The following is a 19,036-nucleotide window of genomic DNA, read 5'->3' on the forward strand; positions in this document are numbered from 1 at the left end:
AGATAGACAGAACTAAACATTCTTCCCTCAGGAAATTAAAATGGAAATTTTGAATAAAATTTGAACTTAAATTACTACAGGAAATTACTACTTGGATAGACTGTAGTGGGGTACATACAAAAGATAGCTTAATTTTCAGGGCTGTTCACCACAGTTGAAACAGCAGGCATCAGCAGTTCACGAAAAAAGGGAAAACAACAATGTTCTCTCATTTATAGGCTTAACTACAGATTTCCATTAGGAAAATGGTTCAGGCATTTTGATTTAAAAATAATGGCCTATATTTCTCGAGGGGGGGGAGGGTGTCTCTGGAATTATTTTCAGAGTTCAGAAACAATAACAGAAAAAACACTGGTTGTAGATTAACTGTCCAGTTTAAGGCAAAGATACTAAATTCTTCTTTCTTGTTGCAATGCAAAGAATAAATCCAAATAACTATTTCATCACACCAAAGTTTGTGAAATAAGCATAGCTGTTCATTACTCTGGCAATATTCCCACCAAGATTGCTTTACCTTTGCCTGAGTAAGGGTTAGGCACGAAATACTAACTCACTTCAATACTTCTTTACAAACTGTAAAATAAAACCTATTGACTTGTGAGTAAAGAGAGGCAAGAGTTTGGCTTGCTGGCATGTAGAGCCATCCAGAGTAACTTAAGACCCCGAAGTATTTTACTTCTTCCAATCCTGTTAACAGGGCAAAGTAAACACACATTCAAACTGCATAATAACCTAATGAATCAAGTTCATGTGACTTTGCTGGTAAATGTTCCCCAGAAATTTTACATGCAGCACTAAATTAAGTGTAATATAGCAAGAAGCCACAAAGAATGCAAATGTTTCATAGTATTTTACTGCTACGGCAAAGACAAGTCAGTTCTTAATGTCTTTAAATCCAAGGAGTCAGTATTTAAACACATTTAAGTTTTCTTTATCAACTCTCCTGGCATTTTTTTTAACATTAGATTGCAAAGACCTCCCCCTTCCTTTCCCTGCTTCATGCCCTCAGGCAATTCCTGTGTTTATCCTTCTCTCCCCCCCCCCGCCCCGCCCTCCCTTTGGCAGCCCAGAACAAAGCCACCTATTTCAGTAAACAGCTGCATTTGAGCTCTGTGCAATTCAGGCACTCACTAGTTACAAAGGGTTTGCAAAAAAAAATCTCAGCAGTCTGTGTCCCGGAAACAAAGGGCAAACTTCAGCCCTGGTCAGCTGCACCTGGAGAAGCCCCATTCCCACCCAAGACTGCAAAAGTGAGCCAACCCCAAAAGAAATCCCGTCTGCCAACCCGTTCCCCCTTTTCTGCCAGGCCCTATGAATATCCCGCTATAAAACCCCAGAGGAGGCGGCAGACTTACTCGCAAGCAGAGCTCTTCCCACTGCCTGTGCAAGTGTTCAACTTGCTCCTTGAGCACCATCATGTCCTCGGTGAGGATGCAGTGAGCCAGCTCCACCTTCATGGCCCGCAGCTCCTTCATGTTGCGGGCCCAGTCTGCCAGCGACTGCTCCAGCTCCTGCATGGAAACGCACCCAGAACAAGCCTTGGCACTAAGCTCCTCTGGTTTCCAAACCTGCTCGTTAATCCCCTGCCTGGCCTGTGGGGGAGGAGAGGAGGGGAATGTGCAGCCGCTTGTGCAGCGCTCTCCGGCTGGACTGGATGGGGTCCCCGTGTATTTGGCTCAGGGCCTGACTCGGAGCCCACTGGAGCCCAGCGCAGAGCTGCTGCTGCTGCTGAACTGGTGCAGCAGCACCCGCCGCTGCGCCCCAAAGTGCCGAAACGCTGCCTGACCCCCTGCAGCTCCCCATGCTCCAGGGCAGCGTTTGGGGTTTCACATCCAGGAAGGAACGTGCCCACTTCTTTGGGGTTGTTTGTTTTTTTTTTTAATTATTATTTTGGCCAAGTTGCTTCCACCTGCATCTGTTCCATTTTCAGGTTATTTATTTAAATACTAAAAAAATAAAATGGGTTCCCTTCTCTAAGGAATGATTTCACAGGCACTTCATCAGATTTGTCAGCAATGTGGAGCTTTTAAACTGTTCATTCGCAGAAACATGCTCTCTCTTGTGCTTTGTTCCCCCGACTCCCCTTTCCCGTTATAACAAGGTTATGCATTTTCCTTTTCAGTGTTAAAATTGTCACCTAAAAAGCAGACACCACTGCATGCAGCTGGGAATCAAGATACTCGACACACGAGGTACTAGGTCTCATTTTGCAGGCGGTTGCTGGGAAGTGCCACTGGCTCCTCTAACAAAAAAAGCTCTTACAGAAGATCCAATTTGTCTCATTTTAAAGGGAAAAAAAATTGTGTTTGTATCAGGAGAAGTGTGCTAGGTCCAAGCCCTGTGAGCATTTTCACAGGTCTTTTGATCCAGTCACTTATCTAAATCATTAAAAAAAAAAAAAAATCTCATCTGCTTCAACGCTGGAGGGAAAAAACCAAAGAAACCTGAGACTAAAATTTACCTGAGCTCACAACAAATCACTCCCTACAGATGTGCACACATGCATTTCTATATCTTAACAAAGGTCGAATCCCTCCATTAATGGAGCTAATGATGAAATTTCATGGGACTTTGCTAGCCTTGTATAAGGTCCAGGCCTGAGAGAAAAACAGCTTTATTCCACAGAAGAGTGAAATGCAGGGAGAGAAAAGGAGGTCCCTTCTCCCCCATGCCATTTTGGTCTGTTATTTTATTATACTGACACCCAAGAGCAGCAACTGCACTGGCACTGTCTGACCCTGACGCCTCTGCGGCTGAATTTCTCTTACTGGAATAAGAGGCAGGAGCTGTGTGCTGCCATCTCACAAATAATTCAGGGCTACAGCAAGACTGCTACCGTGGGAAAGGCAGCCAGCACTCACAAAGAAGATTTCAAACAGCTGATAATGAGTTCAAAGCCTTGGCTCGTTAATAAGCTTATTTGTTCCCACTACATAGGTCAACAATTCACTTCATAAAAGGATGATGAAAGACTGACCAGTCCAGACAAAATGTCTCCTATCCCTTGGAAATGCTTTCCTTGCCATTTAATTTTCATGGTGCACTATGGGCTGCAAGGGCTTTTGCCACTCCCTTACTCTTAATTTTCCTTCTCTTTAATTATTCTCAGATCCCACAGGTGTGCATGGTGCTTTGTGGACTTACAAGGTCTCTCGCCTGAGGAGCTCCCTGTCCAAAATGGATTGGAAAACAAAAAGGGAGATTCAGCCATTAGGATAGCAACCAATTGAGCTGAGACCAGGGAGTTTTTTCCCTTTTGTTTGAGGAACTGCTTATTTTATAAATTCAGACTGTGGTAAGGGAGCAGAAGCAGGAAAAAAAAATCCAAACACTACTACTCTTCTTGTAATCTTCTTGGTCAGCTGGACTTTGCAGATTGGCAGCAATCAGGATAGTATAAAGGAGAGAAATTCAGCATCACTGAAGAGCAGGTAAGAGGGAAAACTGATTTTACAGGGATCAGGTGTTGTGCAAAGACTACATCTATTTAAATATAATATGGCTGTTCAATACCTTAATGTGTTCCTTGGCTTTGTAGAGCTCTTCATGTTCAACTGGAAGTGGATCTTTTACTTTCTCTTTCAGCTCTCGCAGCCTGCTTTCTAATTCCTTGGTTTGCTTTTCACAGGAGTCCCAACTCTGCTCAAGGAGACCCAAGGAAGTTATAAAAGGTTAAGATACTTTATCATGACATATTGTACCATATGGATATGTTACAAAATAGCCTCTTCAACCCACTGACATTAATAATCAAAATGTGCTCTGGTTATTTGGGTTTTCTTTTGGATACACTGTACCACCCACAAGAATTTGGTGCATGGATTTACAGAAGAACTTGCACCCTCTCTTGTATGTAAGGCTTGTCTTACAGAGCATTTCTGCTAATTTAGTTTTGTCCAACTTGAGAGGCTTTTAGCATAGTTTTTGGGCTGGGGATCATAGCGATGACAGTATTCAATTTTAAGACATACCTATGTACTGTCTAGCCATGAAAGCAAATTTATTGCTCTAAGGACATAAATATGACCTACCCTTCTGTTCAGAGGTGCAACAACAGGAGGACCAACAAGTCATGCTAACTCCCTCTAAGCTAAATTTTAGCTCAGGCTTCACAGCCTGAAGCAGGAGAGAGCTCCAGGCCATGGGGAGCATGAGAACAAGCAGAGCGGGAACATCCATTGTAGCAACAAATGGATGCCAACCCCATTTTCCTTTGGAGAATCAGGAGACCACAGTTTTAGCTTCCCACAAGCCCTGATGGCACATGACAGGCACTTCCCTCAGAGCCCCTCTGCAGCGAGCAGCAGCTCAGCACTTGCCTTGTTGCTACAGTGCTCAGCCCCGGGGACAGTAGGGCAGAGAAGCTCTCGAGACCCAACGCCAGAGAAGCAGGTGCCACTCCTCCCTGGGGAGGGCATCATCTACCTGTAGGGTGCTGCTGAGCTGCATCTTCTTCTTCTCCAGCTGGACCTGGGTGTCCCCCCAACTCTGCTGTAACTGGCTGAGCTCCTCCTGGAGAACAGCGTTGGTCTCGGGATCGGAGACAGCGCGCAACTTCTCCCCGGCATCGATGATTACGGAGTACATGGTTTGCCACCTCTGAAGAATCACTGCTTTACTCTTTACAAGAAAAAAAAGTAATTTTAAGTTTCTAAGCTGTTTTTAGCGTTTAGAAGCGCACTCCTGGCATTCACTTGCGAAGAAGTGAAGACTCACAAAGGGAGTTACAAGGCACTAGTTTGTTCACATTCATGAAAGAGTAATGAATAGATCTTCTCCTATCTGCTATTTTAATTTCAGAAAAAAACAGATTCTTTCTGATCTATAAGACTCTACAATAGCTTTTCACAGACAATCTATAGAGTGAAAGTGCAGCAGTTACAAAAAGATGGAAATTCAGTTGTCTGAGTTATTCTGAATTAAAAAAACAGTTTAAGGTCTGTTAGCACCTCTAGCATTAACAACTAAGAAAATTTTTCAGAGATAACAGCTCTGTTAATCACGACATACTCCAAGTGAAGTAAGCCATCAATAATAATTTGCCTACAACACAAACTGGTCTGTAACACAAGCAGATATGATCATTGTTTCTTTCTGTAAAACAACAGCAGGAGGGGAGGGCAGTTTGGAGTAGGAGGGAGAAGACTTTCTGGCTTTTCTCACTATGGAAAAGCACGAGCACTAACTTGTAAAATCTACTGAAAATCATCTTTACACAGCAGGTAAAAATAAAGATGAAATAAATAGGGCAAGCGCCAAATGGAATACTGGTAATGTGTTAATCCGTCAACATTAGGTGTGTGGGAACACAATAAGCCTTGGACCGTGCAAACAGCATTCAATAATGTATTTTTGAGAGGTTTTAGATTGCCTTAATCAACCATCAAGTTCACTGCTTGTTTTTACTTTCTTATAAAACAGAGGTGCATAATCAAATGGAAAACCTAGATACCCAAAATTAACAAAGGAAAATATTTTTCCCCTGCATGTAAAATGCAGAACTCACTGCCCTGAAGAACTGCTGCCCAGGTCTGTGCATCCTGGAGTGGTGGCTCCAAGGACAGACCCCCTTGCAAGTGCTTTATCCTCTGCTCCTGGCACCTCCTGCCCATCCCTGCGCACATAGGACCCATATGGCCTGTCTTGCCACATATGTGCCTGCTTCCTTCAGGCAAACTGCAAGGCCTGCATTCAGTAGCCATGTTAATAAGACGCACACAGACCTAGTGGGTACCTGCTGACCAGGGTTCCTGCCTAATCTCCCTGGTACCCTGCATTTCCATGTTCATATCAGTAATATTTTTAAAGCATACAAGGCTATAAAGTGACAATGTTGACCAGTACGTTTCCTAGTATAACGAGCCTTTCACAGTGTCACTGTTTTCTCATCTGTGCTCAGCTTTAAGAAAAAGTGTCAGCAATTGTTTTTCCCAAAAAGCATGTGATTTTAAAGCTTTTTACCTTACTGGACAAAAGTTGTTTCAGTCTGAGAAAACACCCACAAATTTTAGATTTATGAGAAATAAATACAGTACCTTGAAATCATGAATTAGATTTCTAAGCTGGTAAAGGCTATAACAGTCCTGGCTCTTCATAGCTATGAGGAAGCTGTTTGTATCAGCAAGAAATCTGCTGAGACTCTGCAGGGAACTCCTGAAGAGCTGCCACTGGCTCACGAGTCCATCGATATCTTTCTTCCTCTGCTGAACCATCCGGATAACATTCTGCCACTGTTCTTTCAGCAATGTGAGCTTGGAAATAAACTCTGTTCTGAAAATGAGAAGTGTTGAGTGTTAATATATTTTGACCTCAAGGCTGCATTTTACAATAATTGTGATGGATTTCCATTTGCAACATTGTATTCCAATTACAATACCCAACTATGCAAAAAGCTCTGTGCAGCCCTAAGCTCAGCCCTGCTCTCTGTATTCTTTCTTTTAGGCAACCCAAAAAACCTTTTACATGATACAAGAATGTATAATGCAAGTCATTCTTGCTATTGTGGTATAGCAACATATATAGTACAGCAATCACAGAAACAATATGCACTAAACACTTCTCTGAAGAACAAGAAGGTCAATGCAAGTGAGACAAGGTCTCCGATTATGCTGCAAAATTGATCTGTGCTTTTACCAGGCTGTAAGCAGGAGTTCAACCATCATTGTATCCTACAGCAGTGGGGCCTAACTGCAAAGCAAAAAGGCTCTGTGTTGTTACTGAACCCATTCAAAGCAGTTTTTTGGTCTCTCCTACAACATGGTTAGATGATACAGCAGATCTAGCTGGAGTGATTAAGACAACCCACATCTATCAATTCTGCTCCTCTGCAGGAGGCCATGGACCCCAGATTAGCTCTTATACCAATACCTGTGTTTGTGGGGCTAGCTTCAACACAAAAATCCAGCAGCTCTGCTTAGTTTAGCCCTACCTTCCCCGGCAGCTTTAAGCCAAGCTATGGACTTCATACTGAAGTGGCTGAGGGGAGCACGCACACTGTCCTGCCAGCTCTCTGGAAGCAGCAAGCTCTGGCAGAGAGGGGTAATGTGTTCACAGCAGAAACGCCTGAGGCAGTTGAACCTCTGCTCACAAATACTACTTGCTGCTTCTCACTCTACATTGATTAAGAGAAAAGTATAAGATCATACGGATAAAAAACAGGTTTAGCTACCATATGTTTTGGGTTGCGTGGCCAATGACTCAATGCTCTGTCACGTGTGCCGGGGCAACATGGATAGTCTCACACCTCTGCACTTTAAAAAGTAGAGAGGTCTAGGAAGAGAGAAAGGATCCTTCATATGCAGCATCCTCATTACCCTCTGTAAGAAGGTAGCTTCTCAACCACAGTTATAGTTTCAACAACTGCAGGGTAGCAGTAGACAAGGAAGCCTCCTGTTCAGGAGCCATTATTTTTGTTAGGCAGAACATCCAGTTACTATGCAAAATGCAGTCTGGCCAGGGCACCTGTGTTTCTTTCTCATCGCACCTCCTCACACTTTTGCAAAATGTGCCAGGAGGTTATTTAAAGAGCGAACCCAGTCAAGAATTTGGGTTTATGTCCTCATGAGAGCAAAGATTCAATACCAACTCCAAGGAAGAGAGCATATTCACTGAATTACCAAGATCTTAGGGAGAAAAACAAATAGATTACCTTTTCTCTGCTTCTCTGGATTCCAAGGAGAGTAGAACTTTTGTTATGATAGAATTAAATGTCTGCTGATTTATGGAAATCTCAGTTTGCAGCATCTGAAAATACCACGAGAACAACAGTTTTAACTGATCACTGAACAACCTTTGCTATGAAAGCTCGTTCTGCTCCTCTAGAGTGACAGCGTTTATTTAATTTTAAATGCTGAAAGCTCTATTATTTTCAAGTGCTAGTGTCAAGTGCATCCTAAAAGATTCCACACTTTTTGGATACCAGGAGGAATTTGCACATATGTGATAGCAGAACCCACCAAGAGCTGTATGTTACAGGTAATCCAAAGCCTAAAGTTTGCTGGACTCATTCATGAGAAATGCAATCTAGACAGAAATCCATAGAAAAGGTATAAAAAAACTACATATAAGGGTGAATTTACTCTTTATCACAACGAGCAAAAGTTTATTCTATAAATAATTTCATTGCAATGAATGAATTGACTTGGAGAGGTCTAAGTAAAAGAGAGAAAATAACTTTCTATGGACCCTAATGAATACTGCTAACGTGCAGAGACTTGGGTAGTGTGAAGCTGTGGTCCACTGCGGCAGCACAAAGCTCACCGTTAACGGTTCATGACGTTTAGCATTTACCACATGATATTTCCCCCCCCCCCCCCGTATTTTGGTTGTTTTTCCATCCTCCCGCCACTAGGACAAAGTCTGTAGACAGACACTTTGCTTAGAATTGCATCCACATGCTACTGCTAGCATGCAATGTACCTTCTCCTCTGAATGGATAGGGTCATACACGTGTGAAGCACTCTCTCTCTATAACAAAGAGCAAGTGTTTGGAAAAATGCCAGCGAAGCAGATTTCCACCACAAGCTAACAACTGGTCAAACGAGAAATATCCTGTTAAACCATTTTATTTTAAATGCAGCTCTTCCAGAAACTGGTAAGGTTCCTGCCACATCGCCAGGAAACTGCCTAGCTAGTTGCCACAGGCTTCAGTGCTCTGGGAGAGGCAGACAGGCAAGTAACCTCAGGGTTGGAGAAATCTAGGACTTCCATGACGCAACACTTGAGGATGCACTCCTAAAGGTCTGATCCCTGCAAAAAGGGATCCATCCATTTTGGAAAAGGATTTTCACATTTCAAAGTTTTCCTCTGAATAAGTACAAGGCCACATTTCAAGAGTGAAATGCTCTGTAAAACTCTGCCCAGATCGAATTTCAAAAGGCATAGCATTTTCTAGTGATTTCCCCCCACCTTCACCATTCAAGAAGATGCTTCCATTTTTAGAGTTAGCCTTACCTCATACACTCTCTGTTGCTCTTGCAGTTCTTCAAACCGTCCTGGAATATTTTTTTTTAAGGCCTCTCTCATTTTTTCTAGGAATTTCATCCAGTTTTCACATTTCTGAAAGAATTTCTTTTCATCGTTTTGAGTTCCCTCAAGCATACTGTAAAGCAAAAGAAATAATCGGAAACTATTGTGTTGGTGGTTTTCTGGATATGTTTGCATACGGTCTAACGTGGTGGCTAGTAATACTAACATAATAGGGTTTTGCTTGGCACTTTGCTACCTTCTTCACCTATGAACATCCAGATTTTTGCTTCAAGTGACTTGGAATACAAATAGCCACTGAATAATCAAGTAAATTGAAAGGTCGGGAATTCAACTTGGAAAGCCCCTGAGAAAGCTGAGAACAGATTGCAAGACTTCCCATGCTTGAATTTGGTTTTGATTTTCCTCACAGAAAAGGAAATGGTTAGCAGTGATTTTTTGTTTGCATTTCGGACCTGCAGCATTCCAGCGCAGCTGCTGTTTTCTGACTCCACTGCCGAGTCAGGGTCTGCATTTTCTTCAGGGTGAACTCACTGAGTGGCAGCTTAATGCTTGCTTCATTCAAACTCTCTATGCTTGGAGAAAGTGCAGCAAGCTCCAGTGTGTGATTCTGGAAGTAAAAAAATAAATTAATTGCAAAAAATACTGCCTTTCTCTCATTTCAAAGAAATACAGAAGCCTATTCTCTTCTGTAGGAAGCATCTGAACGTTATGCATCCAAAACGCTAACCTAAAAATCCCCAACATTTCTGTGTTAACTTCAAAGAATATAGGAAACAAAAAAGTCACAATTCCCTTACACAGGGCCCACTTTTCCAACAGTACTGAACAGATACTCAAGAGCTGGTACTTGCAGATTTACTTTGTACCCTACATTGAGGGCAACAGGGTAGCTCCAGAGCAAAGCTGGGGAAAAAGATCTCCCATCAACCCCAAATCTATGTGATTTTCCTCCCCTCCATGCAGGCATTTGGCCTGCAATGCATATCTAGAGTTTTTATGAACTTAAATCATTGCTTTTTGTGTTTTGGATGAGATTATAGTTACTCTGATGGAAGTGCTATAACTACAATACTTAGGACACAAAGAGTTTCTTGAAGTAGGCAAGAGCTGGTATCCTACGGACACTTAAATCCTGAGTAGTATCTTTTTGTACTTGGGAATTCAAACATACCATGAGCAATTCTGAGTTGTCTGTTTCTCCCTCTAGACAGAGACTATCGAAGGCATCTGTGCAATTCTTGACATGACCCTCCAGCGTTTCAAGGCAGTTCTTGAAATCCTCCAGTTGTAAAAGATTGAACTAGGGTGAATATTGCATACATATGTTAATTATGATTTAATACACATATTCAGTATACAAAAAGGAGCAATAAGCAGTATTGTTAGGAAAACAAACAGATGTTAAATCCAAATTCCAATGTATTTATAACTCACTCACTGAACTTCTGCTGGTTTTGCACTGGATAAGGGGAAAATTTAAGCCAAAGCAGAGAGCAAGAAACTGAATCTCTAAATCCTGAGAGATTCATATCTATCTGGAAGGAATAGGGGCATCCGCAATACCTTTTTGTAGCTTTGGGCTGTTTGATTTATTGTGAAATTGGAAAGCCAAAACTTAGCTTATCAGAGGGAAGAAACTTGTGAAAATGAGCTTCCTTTGAGCTACACACAGGGCCTGCTCCCATGTGCCTACAGCCAAGGCTGTGCAGCTTACATGAGCTCTGTGGAGAGAAATAACTAGGGCTGGAATTCAACTTTTTTATTCACTACGTTGGTTTCTTTGGGTCAGGGAGAAGAGCACTGGGAAAGCTTTTTCTTTCTTGCAAGAATTAAGCTCCACATCTCTAAAACACTGAAACAGCAACATTTTTATAAGGAATGGCAAAAATTGGTGCGGGGAGAGAGACAGTTTTGTGGTAATACTACATGGTTACACCAGAGAAAATGACTATCCGGAAATGAAATTTTTCATGGAGCAAGAAGTTCACAGGGAATATGAGAAATCTGTTATCTTCACAAAGATATCTGGCTTCCAGCCATTGAACTGTGCTGGTAGATGGAGTCATAAATAGAGCTGGCTGAAAATTTCTTGATGAATGTGGGTTTACTTTAGAACAGAACAATTCATTGAAACCAGACCTTTTCACAGGAACAGACTAGTTTTACATCAGTAAATGTATAGCAGTACATTTGCTTCGAAGTTTTCTCAGGAATACCTGTGCAGAGGGGAAGTCAATCCCACAGCACTCCTGTGAGCAGAGCATCATATGGGGAAACCTGGATCCAGGTCACTCCCCGCTCTGCCTGAACAGGGATGTGAATCTGGTCTTCAAAATTACATCAAATGACCACAGTTTTCTGTTTGGTTTTTAGGTACATTGTGTGCACTCTTATCAAAGCAAACTGAAGCCCTTAGGCTTTTTCCAACGCATAGCTGAGAAAGTTTACAACTTACTTGGAAGTTCATAGACTAAAAATACGTTTCCTAACCTTTAATCATCTGAGGTCCCGTACTGCTTGACTGTAATAGGTCCACTTACAAAAGCTTTTTAGAGCAACACAAGCAAGTAAGAAGGGTGAAACCCTTCCTTCATCTGTCCCTCTGGCTTCATGTATTATTTCTTTACATAGTTGATCATACTGTCAAGTTTTATTTTATTGACATTTGTCCTGGTTTCGGCTAGGACAGAGTTAATTTTCTTCCTAGTAGCTGGTATAGTGCTGTGTTTTGGATTTAGTAGGAAAAGAATGTTGATAACACACTGATGTTTTCAGTTGTTGCTAAGTAGTGTTTATACTAAGTCAAGGATTTTTCAGCTTCTCGTGCCCAGCCAGCAAGAAGGCTGGAGGGGCACAAGAAGCTGGGAGGGGACACAGCCAGGACAGCTGACCCAAACTGGCCAAAGAGCTATTCCATACCATATGACATCATGCCCAGTATATAAACTGGGGGGAGTTAACTGGGAGGGGGGATCGCGGCTCGGGAACTAACCGGGCATCGGTCAACGAGTGGTGAGCAATTGCATTGTGCACCACTTGCTTTGTATAGTTTAATTCTTTTAGTATTGCTATTGTCATATTATTATTATCATTATCATTGTTTTTCCTTCCTTTCTGTCCTATTAAACTGTCTTTATCTCAACTCACGAGGTTTTTTTCCTGATTCTCTCCCCCATCCCAGGGGTGGGGGGGCAGTGAGCGAGCGGCTGCGTGGTGCTTAGCTGCCGGCTGGGGTTAAACCACGACAACATTTCATTTCAATTCAAGAACTACAGGGCTCTAGTGAAGAAGGCAGCTCACACAGGGCTCTAGTGAAGAAGCTACCTCACACTGACAGCTAATTTAATATTCAAAAAAATACCTCAAATTCATCTAACTTCCTCTGCAACATCTTTTCCAAATAGGTTGCTCTCTGGAGCGGCTGCAGCTTCTTCAACAGAATGGCTTGTGCAGCTGTCCCAGCCTGCTGTTTTATCCTATCAGCCAGCAAAGAAATCTGGGTACGGCATCCTGCTATGTTTTGAAGGCCATGCTGTAAATTCTGATGAGAGAAGGGGAAAGAAAAAAAAGTCAGCAAATGAATCAGATCGTCATTCATGTGCCACTTTCATTTAGTATCTTTTGTTGCTGTAACTAAGCTCTTTTTGTTGATCTCCTCCAGGAGCCAAATTCAGCTACGGTGAAAGCTTCAGTCTTTTACTCAGAGCATAATGGGAATTGCATCCATTGACTCCAGTGCTGGGAAAGGCACAGTTCAAAGTTCAGTGGAACACCAGTGACTTCAGGCAGTGGGATACGACTGCTACAGAGGACATTAGGGAGAGAAATTAGAATATCCCTCTCTACAGAATGGATGTACACTAGCAGATGGAGAAACTGGCCCATGCTGCAGATGAGAAACGCTATTATGTTACAAACATACCAGGAGTTTGGATCCCTTAGTGACTGAGGATTATGGTTTTGGTTTTGTTTGTTCCCCTTTACTACAGAAAAGATGCTATAAGATTAAACTCTAAAGGCAGTACAAGAACAAAGGGAGTAATTTTATACTCATTCAATGTACTTGATTATTTTTTTTGACCTGGACAACTGTCATTTACTTTTAGTCATGAAACCCCCTGGAATTTGCCACTGTATATTCTTTTTTCTGTGAGTAATGAACAAAGACTTCTGATTGACATGTTTCCCTAAAAAGCAAAATGACCCTTAGTTCCTGACCCCTGTCTTTGGAATGGATCATATTGTAAACTGCCACTTCAGCCATTTAGTAAATAATCGATTTTGATTTCTTACTCTCTCTATAGGACTCTCTCTATTTTTATTTATTGTGGCAACAGAGTTCCATAAAACCATAATCTTTCCTAATATATAATAGAGGAAAAGATTAGAGAGATTAAAACACAGTTTCGTAATGCACATGTATTTTCAAATACACGTAACTCATATGCCATATCACTGATCTCCATTCTTCTAACTCACCACTTTCAAAAAAACACAATAAATTCCGTGGGTCCTACCCACACATACCAGGACAGGATCCACAGTGCTAATGGCACTCTAGTGGTCATGCCTTGCTTAGGAGGTGCAAAACTCTTCCCAAAAATTTCCAGAAAATGTGATGCCTTTTTGCTGACATATTGATGAATTTATGTCACAGCCATTAATAGACCAGAAGAAAGTGAAAATGTTTTGGTCTAAGCTTTGCTGCTGTCAGTTGTTTCTGGCACAGGAAGAAATATATGAGTTCTCTTTCCCATAATGTAAAGTTTCTTAATTGGCCACATGCAAAATGGAGTACTTTGGACTTCTTCCAATACGTGGCTAGAGGTTCATAAAGCATGATGAATCATTGCTCTGTCCTGAAATAAGGATTATTATATTTCTTTATTGCAGTCTGAAGAAACCAAAAATGTCAGAACCTAATGACAGCTTTGCTGCCTGAGAGAGTCAAATATACCCTGTGGTCTCAGCATGAGATCTCATTTGCCTGAAGTCAGAAGCATTTAGAATAATCTAATGAGCACAGAAATCTGTGAACTTAGCAGACCAGGCCAAAAAAAGTACCAAACTCAAATAAAACCAATTTGAAGACTGTAGAAGACTTCAAGATGGTCCTGTGTTCTGGAAAACTGGCCTTTTGTCCCCAGCTATTGTTCTAGTAGATATTAGCTCTCCTCCCAAGCAGTGCTCCATAAAGTAAATAATTTTTGGTTTAATTATTCCTTCCAATACAGGCCTGACTCTTTGTATAGAGCACAAAGGGGCAGAGATGGAATCTGATTGCTCCCTTCTGCTCTCTTCTCATCCTATGCTAACTCTAGTTTGGTTTGGTCTCAGGATCTGGTCAAAGTATTTAAAGGCAATACAAAGGTGCCTGTTAATGGAAAAAACCCACAGATTTTATGTTTTCCACTGACTGGATTCGGGGGAGGAGCAGGGGAAGAAGGTGTTCTTTTGATTTGTTTCTCAAAAATAAATCCTGGTTTGTACCAGGCAGCAGAAACATATTCATTTACCTTTATATCCCGTATCCTCTGCTTTAGGGTTTCTATCATGTTATCCTCGGGCATGTGAGCATCCAAGAGCTGAGTGCACTGCTCTTTGTGCTGCTGTAACTTGGCTGCTGCCTCAGTGCATAAAGTATCGAAGGGCTCCCAAAGCTGCACAGCTGCTTGCACTGCCCGCAGTTGATCTGTGATGTCTTCATTTACTGAGTTCCACCTGCCAACATATCAAAGGATAAGAGCATTTTCCTAGTAGATTCTCCTCCAGAATATGATTTGGTGTAGGATTCCTGTGGGAGTTTCTTTGCATGCATACCCATGTTACCGAAATCCCACTGACACAGCACCATTTTGTGCTCTGTGATCCATCACAAAAAAGGTAGTATCAGCTACTCCTCACACAGGTACCCTTAGACAGGTGAGTCGTATTCGTATAGATTTAAAAATCTGACAGACATTAAAGTCCTGCCTCAGCAACTTTTTTTTTTTTTAAATACTAACAACCGGGGGTCTTTTTTGCAAGCTTACCTAGTGTGTGCCTCCGTGCACTTCTGTTCAATAATCTCTGCAAACGAGGGGGAGCAGTTCTTCTTCAGGTTACTGGCAGCAGCCTGGAGCTTGGCCCAACTTTCTTCACTGTTCTCCGATTCATCTTGAAGAGACTGCAAAATGGATTATTGCAATTAGTCGTGGAGATGAACAACCTAAGTATAGCTTCCCCTATAGATTGGTAGGGATAGAGTAGCAATAATGCCACACGTTTGCAGCACAGATTAAAATGTTTGTGAAAAATGTTACACCTGATCCTAAAAATTAGGAAGCTAAAAGAGAGGTGAAACGGTCCAAGTTAAAAAAATCATTCAGGAGGCCTATTTTAAACTGAGGCCATTTATTTGCTCTTAAAGAAACAGCTCATTTAACAAACCCACAGCCTTGAACTGATTAAATTAGTTCACTAGAAGCCAAAAATGTTTTTATTTTAAGCCACTGTTTCAGGGAAATTTCTACTGGCAGTTAAGTTGGCTTGACAACTCCTGTCCCCGGCTGCGTGTTCCCACTCCTGATACAGGCAATTGCAGACCCCTGCCATGGATCGTATCTGTGAACTGATCCAGATTAAAAATAAACAGGGTGATGGAAGGAAGGAGGTAAGAAGGTGCCCAGTTCCTTCCATTTATTATGTGTCCCCAGGTGAGGGTGGAAAGCACTTATGCAGGCTTTACTGCTGAGAGGCAGGTACCCGGGATTCACAGCCTCAGTCTGTCCTGCACCACTTCTGATATAACTTGAAAATAAACCAAACCAGGCCTTATTTACACCAAAACAGGGAGTATTTACACAGCCTTTCAACACTTGTTTAAAGCCAGGTAAGGGGATTTTAGCCATATCTGTAAAATGTTCAGACCCGGCACCAGCCTGACTGCCTACTCTAGATGCCTCACTTAGACTCTGTAATAGCCAAGCAGAGCAGCAGGATGATTCAGAGCATTTACGCCTGGCATTTATGCCCAGCCTCATTCAGAGGCTGTGCAGGAAACTCCAGCTCTCTGGAGGGCGACTGAACAGTTGACTTTGTGCTGGAGCAATCGGAAACGCCAGGCTCGGGAATCCCCCTGCTCTGCCCCAGGGCTGCTGCACCCACCCAACCCAAGCCACAGCTTTTGGAAAAGGGAATCCTGGGTCCTGGACCTCGAGTCCAGTGCTGGTTATACGTGGAAAGATGCTTTAATGCAAATAACGCTTTAATGCAAAATGCGTCAGTGGTCACTGGCACCCAGGGGAGCATTCAAATCACAGATCTAGAGACATGGGCCCTTTGCCAATTTTCTCCCAGGTCCCCTTAGTTTCTGTACAGAGTCCCAGCATCGATGCACAGGCATCTCCTTCGAGGTTATGCTACAGCCTTATGGCAGGGCATTTCCCTGGGAAGCGCAAGCAAAGGGGCAAATTTCCTTTTGACCAACGAGCTGAGAACCAACCGCTTTCACCTGAATGGTGAGTAACCTTTAGGCAAACACATACAGCGATGGCATTAGGTTTTTTTCTGCCAGCTGTATTTTCAGCCAGACTTCCTGCTGTCCATGTGGATGAGACATGGACTGAGTAGACATTAGCATGAGGGATGGTGGTGGAGTGCACATGTCCATCTGGACTCTGCAGTGCAAGGGAGCATGAGGAGCTGGTGCTTCATATGGGGATGCCTTCCAGCACGTGCAGAAGACTAAAACGTCAAGGGATCTTTGCAATCCAAAATGGAGGCTCTGCTAGCCCACAGTAAGGCAGACATGGTAGCAGCTGACCTGTACTTCTCTCTTGAACCTTGGTACCTGAATTGCACCAAAGTTGAACTTTTGTGCTAAATAAAGTACAAAGTCTAAAAACAGTCCTCAGTGCCTCTGAAGGTAAAAAAAAAATATATTCCACTGAATTCAATGGCAATACAGAGGAAGTTGCTCACAAATTTTTTGGTCTTTTTTTCAGTGGAGTTTGTTTGTTTGTTTAAATGCACAGAAGGAAGTACAGAAATAAGACAACTTCAGTAGATTTACCTGGAGAGTTTTGACCTGGTTTTTCAAAGCTTCCAATGACACCACAGAAGGTTTGCACTGGTCTATGCAGTACATATATCTTATCGTCATCAGGCTGACTTCTGCATAAACTTCATCGTATACTCTCCACTGCTCCAGTATTGACTGCATTGAGGTCTTTAACTCTGCAACCTGCAAATGAACCACTTTTGTTACTATTTCTTGGGTAGTCCTGACATATGAATCACCTTTAAATGACTTAAAAATCTAAGCTCAATGCTTACTCCATGACAATCCACAAGAATTTCACAAGTTGGAGTATTCTCCTACTTGGTAAAGAATTGTGCAGGCTTCAAACCAAGCAGTAAACAGTATTTAGAGTGAAGTATAAGGATTTGCTGAAAATAAAAATTTAACCAGAGTTCAAGGTAGCACTATTCCGTCAGCCACAACTCCAGAACCCCCCAAAAAGTAAAAAGTACTGAAATAATGAACTGCTTATTCCTTCCTGCCAAAATCAACCTGAAGTGGGAGGAAGTTGAGAGCCTTAATCTTCTTAGGAAGCAGATAGTTTGATCCAGAGATCAAGTTTCCTTTTAATGAAAATTTGAACAGAAATTGTTTTGTATGGAGGAAGATGCTACTACAATACTCTGGAGAGCTATCATCCCTCTTATGCCATTGTGCTCTAATAATGCAGGCCCACCTGAATCGCGGTCTAGAAACTTCAGGATTCTCATATAAAATTAAATGATGGATATCCTCTTTGTTTTCTATGTCTCTTTCATTATTACAGTAATTTAATCTATATTGGGGCAAGCATGGTTTCCATTTGCCACATACTCCTAGACATTGCAAACACAAACCCACAGTCCTCCTTCAGTGTGATTTGTCATTTTTCTCCTTCTGTATCAGGTAAGTAAATAAGGCATGTCCTGGGTTAGACAAAACATTCATCTAGTTCAATATCTATTTTCAGTCATGACAGTACCAGATGCTTTGAGAAGAGCATGAAAACCAGGCAAGCAAACAAGCATGTCTCCAGGGGACCTGGCAAAGCCAGATGCCAGATTTCAGTTATGACTACGCATCCACACAATGGAAGATGAAGACTTTTCTACACCATAGTGCACGCTAAATAGACTTCATGGATCATTGTATCCTAGTATCCTAGTTCCAGGCATGCAGGAGTAGATGGATTAATCATCCCTATTCTCATTTGAATCATGGTATAGGTGGGAGGAATCGCTAACTGCTTTTTGTAGCCTGCAGCTAATTACTGCCCACACAAGGAATGGAAAGACATTGTGCTCATGAAACATCTCTGGGCCACAGACTCACAGTCTTGAGATCAACCTATGGACAATACAATCAAGGTATCACATCTCCTTAGACCTATATTTGAAATCACAGCCTGGCTCTGCTGAGAGCAGTCAGCCGTGGGAAGAAAGCTGCACTTGGTGTTTCATTGCACATGCAGACAATTAGGCTGTAAGAACATTCTGCAGTTTGTAAGTTTGATACTTAAGTCATAAAAATACTAAAATTAACATGACCCATGGTGACTGTAAGAAGAAAAAAGCACTACGCTGTCAATCCTGCCAATTTCAATCCCCAGCTCTACAGTGGAAGGAAGAACTTTCATCATGTACACACACAAAAATTTCTCTGCTTTCTTGGTAAGAAACAGCCACATCATTTCTGTTGAAACCTACAACAAGAAGCAGCAGACCCATCCTGGACCAACACCTCATGTGGAAGAGTTCAGGCAAAAGGGTCCAGGTTTCACAAAGTTTTGAGGAACAAAAGCAAGGCATTTATAATAGAAAGTGTAAGGGAATCTTAACTACAAACACAATCACTGCATCACGTATAATCCTCTACAGTATATGGTTATTTATTATCACAAATTTAAATCCGTAAATGTACTCATTATTATATCTTCTGCCCTTATCAATTACATCTAGATAAAAAAGATCAGTTCCAAGTATAAAGATAATATAACTATAAATGCAA

General features: G+C 41.9%; 1 protein-coding gene across 1 annotated transcript in view; it reads right to left on the bottom strand.

Moving 5' to 3' along the window:
• SYNE2 (spectrin repeat containing nuclear envelope protein 2) overlaps positions 1 to 19,036 on the bottom strand; it is a 183,772-nt gene that overhangs the window by 35,639 nt on the left and 129,097 nt on the right. Inside the window, exons 87-98 of the mRNA XM_050898321.1 lie at positions 17,042 to 17,212; positions 15,021 to 15,154; positions 14,505 to 14,709; positions 12,350 to 12,529; positions 10,160 to 10,288; positions 9,441 to 9,595; positions 8,953 to 9,100; positions 7,649 to 7,743; positions 6,036 to 6,270; positions 4,426 to 4,620; positions 3,514 to 3,639; positions 1,356 to 1,511 (exon numbers count right to left, since the gene is read on the bottom strand). Of these exons, the coding sequence (XP_050754278.1) occupies positions 1,356 to 1,511; positions 3,514 to 3,639; positions 4,426 to 4,620; positions 6,036 to 6,270; positions 7,649 to 7,743; positions 8,953 to 9,100; positions 9,441 to 9,595; positions 10,160 to 10,288; positions 12,350 to 12,529; positions 14,505 to 14,709; positions 15,021 to 15,154; positions 17,042 to 17,212 (1,929 nt within the window). The remainder of the gene's footprint in view (positions 1 to 1,355; positions 1,512 to 3,513; positions 3,640 to 4,425; positions 4,621 to 6,035; positions 6,271 to 7,648; positions 7,744 to 8,952; positions 9,101 to 9,440; positions 9,596 to 10,159; positions 10,289 to 12,349; positions 12,530 to 14,504; positions 14,710 to 15,020; positions 15,155 to 17,041; positions 17,213 to 19,036) is intronic.

This window comes from Gymnogyps californianus, chromosome 5 (genome assembly GCF_018139145.2).
Source record: "Gymnogyps californianus isolate 813 chromosome 5, ASM1813914v2, whole genome shotgun sequence".
In the NCBI taxonomy this organism is placed as follows: domain Eukaryota; kingdom Metazoa; phylum Chordata; class Aves; order Accipitriformes; family Cathartidae; genus Gymnogyps; species Gymnogyps californianus.